At 30.8% G+C, this 9,757-nt stretch overlaps 1 protein-coding gene and 1 long non-coding RNA gene across 2 annotated transcripts; both read right to left on the bottom strand.

The window, feature by feature from the left end:
- Nucleotides 1-4,834: 4,834 nt before the first annotated feature.
- Nucleotides 4,835-6,030, bottom strand: LOC150032612 (uncharacterized). The gene is made up of 3 exons (XR_016524275.1): nt 5,694-6,030; nt 5,465-5,501; nt 4,835-5,382 (listed from the first exon to the last, which is right to left on the bottom strand). It is a non-coding gene; the product is annotated as an uncharacterized LOC150032612 (long non-coding RNA).
- Nucleotides 6,031-6,190: 160 nt separating this feature from the next.
- LOC120091438 (costars family protein) lies at nt 6,191-9,127 on the bottom strand. The gene is made up of 2 exons (XM_039049464.2): nt 8,806-9,127; nt 6,191-6,528 (listed from the first exon to the last, which is right to left on the bottom strand). Exons 1-2 carry the CDS (start codon nt 8,884-8,886, stop codon nt 6,322-6,324), a joined length of 288 nt encoding a protein of 95 aa, XP_038905392.1. The 5' UTR covers nt 8,887-9,127; the 3' UTR covers nt 6,191-6,321.
- Between the last annotated feature and the right edge of the window lie 630 nt (nt 9,128-9,757).

Here is a 9,757-nt window from a genome sequence, read left to right as displayed (position 1 = left end):
ATAAGAATTTCTTTAAAATTAAGTGTTGAATTTTATCATGTTACGATCTAATCTTTATAGTTTATAAAAAAAATTTGATGTTCGATCCATTTAAAGATATACATGCGTAAGAAATTTCATTAAATCTTAAGAATATTGGTTACAATAAGGTTTAATTCGTTGTAAAGTATAGGGATCACATTGTTACTAATTAAATTTAAGGACTAAATCGTTACCAACACAAGTTCAAGGATTAAATTGTTACTTTAATGAAAGTTGAGGGATCAAAAATGATTTTTAACCAAAATAGTATAATTACCACATGGTCCTTTTAACTTTTTAGGGGACGTTTGGGGCAATGAGTTAGTTATTATAGTTGAGTTATGATAGTTTGTGTTTGGGGTATATGTTATTTTAGTTTGGGTTATAATAGTATGTGTTTGAGGTGTAAACTATTTTAGTTTGAGAGGGAAATGGTAAACACTACAACAAATAATAAAAAAATGATGAATGTAAAATAGTGAAAACTGTAGTAAATAATGAGAGACTTGAAATAGTGTTGACTGTAGCTAATTGGAGGTTTTGAAATAGTTTTTACAGTAGAAAGAAGTGATAATTATATTTTAATGATAATTCTTGCCCCAAACGTCCCTTTAAGTTTTAGTTTCAAATTTTTTTCGTCTCATGTGGATGGCACATTGTTTAATGCTTTTGAATGAAGTTTCTTTGGTACCTTTAGTAGTTCGCAGTTCTTGAGAACTTGAATTTACCTTTTGTTAGATGTTCAAATATATTGACTTATTGAGCTGACATGTTTGCTAGAAACCTTATAAAGTCAATTTGAAAAATATATTTAATTATTTAAAATTAATTTATGTTTGGTTCTACTTTTTAAAATGTGATTTTCATATAATTTAAATGGATTTTTTAATGATTAAAAACATATTTTAAAGTGATTTTGAACCTAACAAAATTGATCTTAGGGACTTTTTTTTAAGAAAAATGTAGATAACTTAAATATTTAGATGCTCAAAATTATAGATGTCTGACATTTTTGGATAACTGTGTTTATTTTGTAGGAATGTTTTTGAAGATATTTAGAAATAATTTAATAATTGTATTTATTTTGTAGGATTTCTATTTGAGAATGTCTTAAATTTATCAATGTTCTAAGAATGCTCTTACGACTATTCATTAATTTATAATCAATTTAATATAAGTTGAACTTATATAATAACTGTGTGGCCTTTTCTCCGTTATTTCCATTTTCGAATTCAAGAGTTTTTTCCTTCGCTGATATAAAAAGAGATCCTTTTTTCTTTCCAATGAGTTTTTTAGTTTGACTAAAAATTTCATTTCCATTCAAATTTAAAAGAAGTGATTTTATTGGTATGATCCACGGATTAATCTTATATGCATTAGAAAGTATAAAAAATTTTGGAAAGAACCAAAGTTCAAGATTCGATATGGAACGACTTAGTATTTCTTCATTCATTCTCATCCAATCAAAAAAGATTTGATTTTTATTGTTGGATGGGTTGCTTTCTTGATCTTGATTAATTATGAGATAAAAAAAATCTTTCTTATCGATTTTTTCAATTAGTTGAAAATTATTAACCCCAGGTTTAGTATTTTTATTACTGTTCGTGTCAGCCTCAATATTGATCCAGGCTCGACGAAAAAGTAGTTATTTAGTTTATAGGAATCAAAGTGCAAATTCAAAGAATGGATTTTTCTTTGGTAACATAAGATTAAATTGTAGAAAGAATCATGCGGAGAATTTTTTTTACCGATATTCCTGATTAGTAATTAGAAAACCCCTATTAAACAAAATAAAAGAGTAAATTATTTCTTCCGCAAAATTTGGCAAGGGGAATAAAATGAATTTCATGCTCCATTCTTAACATTACTATATGTAAATTCGGGTGCATGATACACGTCGGTACTCCAATGCATTTCTCCCTCTGAGTCAGAATAAATATGTTTTCGAACCCTCTCTTTTAAATTAAGAGTGTATGTTCCCACGCGCATCTCGGCAATCACTTGTTCTGATTCTACATATTGATTTATTAATTTGATTTCTTGAAAAATTAATATAGTTTTATTATTTTTCTCAAGCAAATAATATACATTAATTTAAGATTTTTTTTAATAAAATAAATATTAGTTTAAATTTTAATTTGAATATTTTTCTAAAAAATAAATCAAACTACAATGTAACAAAAGAAAGTGAAATACATAGTTGACAATATTTATTTTAATTATAAAATGACTAAGTATATATATGAAACAAAAAAAAAAGGTTAAAAAGGTAGAAAAGAAGATAACCTAAACACGGGAATTTAGTTTCAAGGAGGGCTTCCAAAACTCTCAAGATACTCGAAAATTTCCAAATACATGAACATCTTACATTACCAAAAACAAATATGAAAATTTAGATGACCACTCTATTAGATTCTTGGATTCCTACGAAACAAACGACCCGTTAATCATTTCAAAATCACTCTCACATATGCTCTTAGACTTCAAACTTCTCAGGATTGTACATGATCAAGGCATGACAATTTGTATGGTTGTATGCATCTAGTAATGGTTTTAACTCTATGATAAGTTAATAGAATGCATGCACGTTTCAAGACCACTCTCTTTTTAGTCCGGCCAAATTAGGGGTAGATCTATTAAGGGGTTGGGAAGCACGTGCCCCTCTCAATCGGTGGCATTTTACGTATTTGTATATCTAATTAATTAATTTTGAACTATTTCATATTATAGATACGAGCACATAAATCAATTATACATCAAATATAATTACATTTTATTTAAATTTGTAATTTGTAATTATATTTATATGAAGTTTAAATTAAAAGTTTAGTTTCTCAAATTTGAAAATTCCTACTAATAAATTTTTAAACTTTCAATTTTGACTCTAATTCCTAAAAATGTCTAATAAATCTATAAACTTCAATTTTATATCTAAGAGATCTTATAAATATTAAAAATATTTAAATATGAACTATTTTATAAGATAAAGAAATTTGTGTTGGATTGAACCTTAAAATTTAAAATTTATAGTTAATAGATAAATTATGTTTTAAAAGATATTTAATTATATCTATCAAGCACAAAGTTAATTTTAATATCTAATATAAAATTTAATCTTTAACATTTTAAAATATGTAAGAAATTTATTGGATGCATAATGGATAATTTAAGAATCTATTAAATACAAAATTCAAGAACTTATGAACTTATTAAACAATTTTCAAAGCTTAATAACCATGTATGAATACGAATCTAGATGTTTATGAGTTATATATTTGTATGCTTGACATAAAATTCTGGATCCGGTACTGTGGCCAATAACTTTATTTGCATTGGAGAAGCGATTTTAAATGCACGTTCGAAAGTGGTTTGAGTTAAAATAGTTTTTCCTATAAATAATTTATTAAAATTGACTTCTATATAATATCACTCTCACCTACGAGAGAAAATCTAAGGTTGCCGGTTGAATAAATTAAAACTATAAATTAATAAGTAAATTAAAAAAAAAAAAAAAGGAATAATTGAAGATGAAAACAATTCCATATTAGTAAAAGCTCTCACTACCTACATTTCCAACGATTCTTTATAACAATACAACCATTTTTATAAATTGCATTAATTCTTGGATGTAAGGAATTTTATACGTGAGAATGAGAGTTATATATAAGTGTAATTTTTTTTTAAGAGGTATTGTAATTAAAGTATGGGGTGGAAGAATCGAATCTCAAATCATGAAGTTGATAGTATGAATATTATGTCACTTGAGCTACGCTCTTGTTGGTAGTATAAGTGTAAATTAATTCATTCGCAAATACATTCATTTATTATTTTTCCTTAGTATTACCAACCAACAACCACCTCAAATAATTAAAAAAAATTATTTTAAAAGGTAAGCGATTGAAAATATTTTCAAGTATAACAAACTATCATTGTCTAAATGATATTAATGATAGACCGCGATAGACATCTATCTAATAGATTTCTATCGCGGTCTATATGTGATAGATAATGATATTTTGCTATATTTATAAATAGTTTAACCACTTTTCTAAATTTGAAAACAATCCAATAATTTAGGACATCAAGATACAAATATATCGGTTAGTTGCAAGCATGTCAAAATAAATTTTAAACATTAGACCCATATCCGCACAATATAAAATTTGCAAAAACAGCAAAACCGATCAGCTAAACCCAATTTAAGTGAGGCATTGAAACTGAAAAAGTCAAAAATGCCCTCATTGATTCATTGATCGCGTGGAATTTGATTGTTATCTGATTGTTGTGTGATTATTATCTTTTTTATTTTTATTTGATATTGATTGTTATACGATTGCTGATGATACATATTGCTATTTGATTGTTGTTTGTTACTATCACATTTCACTTTTGATTACTTTAGTTCCTCTTCTCTTTTACACATTTTGCCATTTCAACTCTACTTTTCACTTCCCATTTTTTCCATTTTTGCAGTGACTGATATATAACATCGAAAGATAATGATTGTGATTGATGCCCTCATTATTTTTGATATGGCCATTTAATTGACATCCGATTACTACTATCTTTTTGTCACATAGTTTGTATTTTCTAATTGTAGTATCTAATATTGTCATCTGATTGTCAATTGATTTCTATATGAACTTCTATTATATTATTTGATTGACATATGATTGCTATTAGTTTGTTATCCAATCGCTATATGATTACTATTTGATGATTATTATTATTATTAATGATATTGATTATTGTCTGATTATTATTTGATACTGATACTTAATGATATAGATTACTATTTGATTGATATGTGATATATTAAAAAACTGTTAAAACAATACATTGATATTCTAAAAAATACAAAAAACAATAGATTGTTGTAGTTACATCAAAACAAATAACAAGTATATCTTATCTACCTTTACAATTTGGGTAACCCAATAACAAAAATCTTAAAAAAAGGAAAAAAACTACCTCAATTCCATAATCAAAACAGGCTTCCCATCGAGTTGATGAATTGAATCCTAAGGTTTAAAAAATTTAGGAAGAATGTGGAAATTTGTTGATGAATTAGGATTGTGATTTGGCAGCTTCATTGTTGTTGTTATTGCTCTTGTTCTTGAGTAATGCCTGTGATACATTTCATCAAAAGTGAGGTTTGATTTTCCCCATCTGAAATTTGGAAATTGCTCTGTTCGACTATGGAGCTATTTGATTCTTGATCGACAGTTCACATTGATGAAGAGGATTCTCTAGATTTGAGGCTTAGGATTTCACTGTTAAGTTAGCAATTTCCATGGCGACCGAATTTAAGGTCCCAATTTATGGAATTTCTGATTGGTTATTGGAACCACTCAGAATCATCTATTCAAGAAATAACATGTACTTATTCAACGAAGCCTACGAAAAAGGGAAAAAAATACAATAAGAAAGAAAAATAAAAAACCTCTTGCTTCTTGGCCTTCAACTCCGAATTGATAGCTCTGTTATAATCAATAAATCATGTCAAAATTTGTAGGTTCCCACGAACAATTTCTCATAGAATCAGAATTCCAACAAAAATTGATTGTAGAGATGAAATAAAAGGAAGAGGAGTTGCGAATTAGTCTTTGCAACCAAATTTAATTTCGAAAAAGAACGTGAAGAACGTATTCCATCAATCGATCAAAACTTACCTCCTTTGAAATCGAAGATTGCAGACCGAAAGTCGCATAAAACACCTTCAGAGCAGTAGCTGTATCGATTTCACCGCTGATGGCGGACGAAACGAAGGTGAAGGCGGCGGGAGGCACTGAATCGGGAAGAAAAGTTTGAGGGAGAGAGAGAGCGAGAAACTTGTAGATGAAGGGGGTTTAGAGAGAGAGCGAGAGAGACGACTGAGAAGGGCTGAGAAGGGCTGAGAAGGGGGTTTAGGGTTAAGGGTTGCATGAGGAGGAAATATATTTGAGGGTAAAAAGGGAATACGAAAAAAAAAAAAAATGAAAACTTGAATTTTTGTTATTTTCAGCAAAATCTAAAACTTGATGACATGGATGCTAATATATAACTTTAATTTGCTACTTGATGCAATTTTCCAAAAGATATTAGTCCCTACTTATTAGAACAACTTCGCCATTTGATAAAATTTGGATAAAGGGAACAAGGGGTAAGCCTCACAAACGTCATTCAAATATAGAACACGAGAAATTTGAGAAACATGTTATTAAATGAAAATTGTGATACTCAATATTCATTATAGAACATAGAAATTCAAGATGCATACACTGTTTTTTCATATTACATAAGGATCATCACTTTCATTACTCAGGCTGCCTTCACAGCTGCAGTGGTTGCAACTTCTGTTGTTGGAATGGCTTTGAGAACGATCTCAACATTATCATGAACTCCTTGCAACAACAATTCACCATCATAAGTCACTATTTTTCTCTTCTTTGCTGCTCTTAGCGTCCCGACCAACGCTTCGAATATGTTAGCACATCTGTCATCGTTGAACAATACCCCAAATGTTACCTGCAAAATGAAATCCCAAATTCTTGAAGGCTTAGCTTCTAGAAATTGATAAAACAGTCGGAGTTCTTCATGTTTTGCCTGCTGTGTTTGTGCCAATTACTCCAGATCAATTTGCTACGTTAATCTTGTTTGGGTTATGCTTCTTTTAATGAAAAATCATCTCAAGTTTGTGCAGATCTTCTTCACAGATTTTTGAAGATTGGTTTTTTGAGGTTTATGTTTGGTTGGTTTAGAAGTTTATGCTTTTCTGTCTCAAATTCTAGTAAGGCTTTTGTTCAAGATTCAAGCCAGACATGTTGCGAATTCACTTTCAAGCCTCAACCACATTCAAAACTTTATATCCTTTGAGAAGTCTTGCCCTCTGCTGGATGTCTCTTTGGTTGGAAAGTCTTATTTAAAATAATGTTGTAGAGTTTTGCCTCTTAGTTTGGAAGGATTGATTTTTCTATTATATCAAAGTATTCGCCTTGTAATGTCTTTGTGCTCACATTTGTTCATCCTTTTATTTTCATTGTTGTTTTGTTTTTTGTACCTTGAGCATTAGACTCATTTCATTATATCAATGAAAAGGTCTTATTTCCTTTAAAAAAAAACAGGCAGGCAAGCAAATGAAGGGAGGCATTACGGGCTGACTACAAGAAGAAAAGCTTCATAGACTCAAGAACTGGCTTGAGATAATTGTAATAGATTCAATATTGAAACCCAAATTAGTTTTTACTTACTTAGAATTTTACCCTCTTGCTTACATCATCATCAACCAAAGTTACAAAATTACCCAAAATTTTCTCCCTCTTCCTTTTCTTCTTCCCAATTTCCATCCCCCATTTGCATCGGTCACTCGCCATTTTCCCTTTTTACATTTGTCGCCAGCCATCGAAATGTTACTGAGGTGTTGTCATTGGCCACCAAAACGTTGATTGGAATGTCAGATGCAGTGGTGTGAGAGAGTACAGAGCAAAAGAGAGGAAACCAAGAGTGAGTGGGAGAGAAGAGACGACGAGAGAGAGCAAAGAGAGGAGATAGTGAGAAAGATGAGATCGAGAGAGCGAGACAGTGAGACAACAAGAGACCGAAGGACGAGAGCAAGAGGTCAATCCACGTATTCGAGGTTCCGTTTTGATAATTTCACTCGAATATGTCAACAAAGGATAAAAAAGAACCTCAATTTCAAAAAGTAGGACAAATTTTACTCTCTCTCAGTTTTGGGTCATCCATCTGCTGTACCCCAAGTAGCTTGCAGAATGCCAACTACTAAGTGAAGACTTTCCACTTCATTGAAAAATGGAAGGGGGGGCTGGGGGCGAAAGCTGCTAAGAGCTAGTTACAACACTTCTAGCAGATACATCTAATTTTAAATATTTGATTAGAACAATGACATGAATGACTGAACAGGAACAAATTTGGAGAAGTTATTGACAGCTGCAAAGAATTAGTTTCAGCATTGCTAGAAGATAAATCTAATTTTAAATATTTGATTAGAACAATGACATGAATGACTGAACAGGAACAAATTTGGAGAAGTTATTGACAGCTGCAAAGAATTAGTTTCAGCATTGCTAGAAGATAAATTGCAGTTCTAAATACTTGATCAGATTAGAACACCCTTCTCTTGAAGATCTCACGAGAAAGAAATAAAAATAAAGCTGCCCATCAACTATCTCTACCAAAGGAAAGTAATGTTCCTGAAAAGTCCATCTCTATGATCATCTTTCAGATTCTATAATTCTGACCCAATTTTATCAAGTGAGGAAAAGGAAAACATTGCAACTAAATGCTCAAAATATCCAATAAGCTAAGTTATCATACTCCAATTAAGCATGATCTAAATCCCATAAGATTGGTTTTCAATCTTGTTATCCAATGAAGAGAGGCTAGATTCACAAGTTAAATGCAAGCTGGCTTTCAAATGGGTTTGAATGTGCAATATTATACAAACAGGCGGGTTCTAAATGAATCTAGTAACTCAATACAGTTCAATCATTTCCATTTACTTCAGATATTTGGCCAAATTGATTCAGACCCCATAATGACAAAACATCAAACAGGTAATAGGCAGGCAGATCTCAATCTGAAACTATGAGAAAGATAATCGATACAATAAGGTAAAAGTGACCCAATTTCTAATTTTAGATCCAACTCAGAAACACATTATTTTGAAGCCTAATTGGTAAATTTCTGCATTCTGAAAAAGATTGAAATCGGGCAAGAAGAGTTGACCTGAAAATGGAAAAAGATCCAAAAAGAAAGAAGAGAGGAGATGTAAAATATTGTAAATACCTTGTAAGAACCATCACCTTGGAGCTTGCCGAGCCTTATAATTTCCTCCTTGAGTCGCTCAACTTCCTCCTCTACATTCATGGCTTCAGATTTTTCACTATCTTTCAATTCCTCTCCTTTACAATTCACGGCTTCAGAGAAAATAAACTAATAAACTAAAAATATATGAGAGAGAAGAGGGACCCTTTGAAAGGCTGGCAATTGGCATGGTTTATCTTTATAATAATATCATCTTAGATATTTTGGATACAAAATATATGAATGTATTTGTCATGTCAACCCGAACATAACTCAACTAGTTGAAATTATGAGGTATGTTTTCAACTAAAAAGTTTAGGGTCCTGTTGGAATATATTTATGATTTTTCAACTTTACTATTTAGTCCTTATATTTGTTTGTATTTCTGTTCATTACTGATTGTTATGATGTAGATCATATCTTTATCTTGTATTGACACCTATCATGTTCTTCCCTTATTTAATGGAACCTCCAGCCTCTGTTATTGTGCCGTGAGAATTATCATCAATATTTTGTTATTATTCACTGTTTTATGGTATCAGAGCACAAACTCTCTTTTATTTGCTATTTTAATAGCGTCAATGTTAACATCAATGTAAGATGAAGAACACATGACCATTGGCTTGTCTTCTCCGATCTCTTAGCATCCTGTATCTGTAACCATCCCATCCCATAAAAATACAAATATCTCATCTTTATTTCCCTCCTCTTTCACTAGTCCTAGTTCCACTAGTACCAACTTCAACACAAACCGTAACCCAAAATGGCATTCTACTCCTCGTCCTCGTCTTCAATGCCAGATATGTACCAGGTTTGGTCATACAATGTTGGCTTGTTACAATCGACATAACCCTGCTTTCCAAGCTCCTAACAATCATAACCGTCCTATCTTTCCTCCTCAGACATTTTACTCTTATTTCCCCGATTAACACCA

This window comes from Benincasa hispida, chromosome 11, assembly GCF_027475165.1.
Source record: "Benincasa hispida cultivar pf3 chromosome 11, pf3_genome.v1.1, whole genome shotgun sequence".
NCBI classification, from domain to species: domain Eukaryota; kingdom Viridiplantae; phylum Streptophyta; class Magnoliopsida; order Cucurbitales; family Cucurbitaceae; genus Benincasa; species Benincasa hispida.
This window is presented reverse-complemented; position numbering and strand designations above follow the sequence as displayed.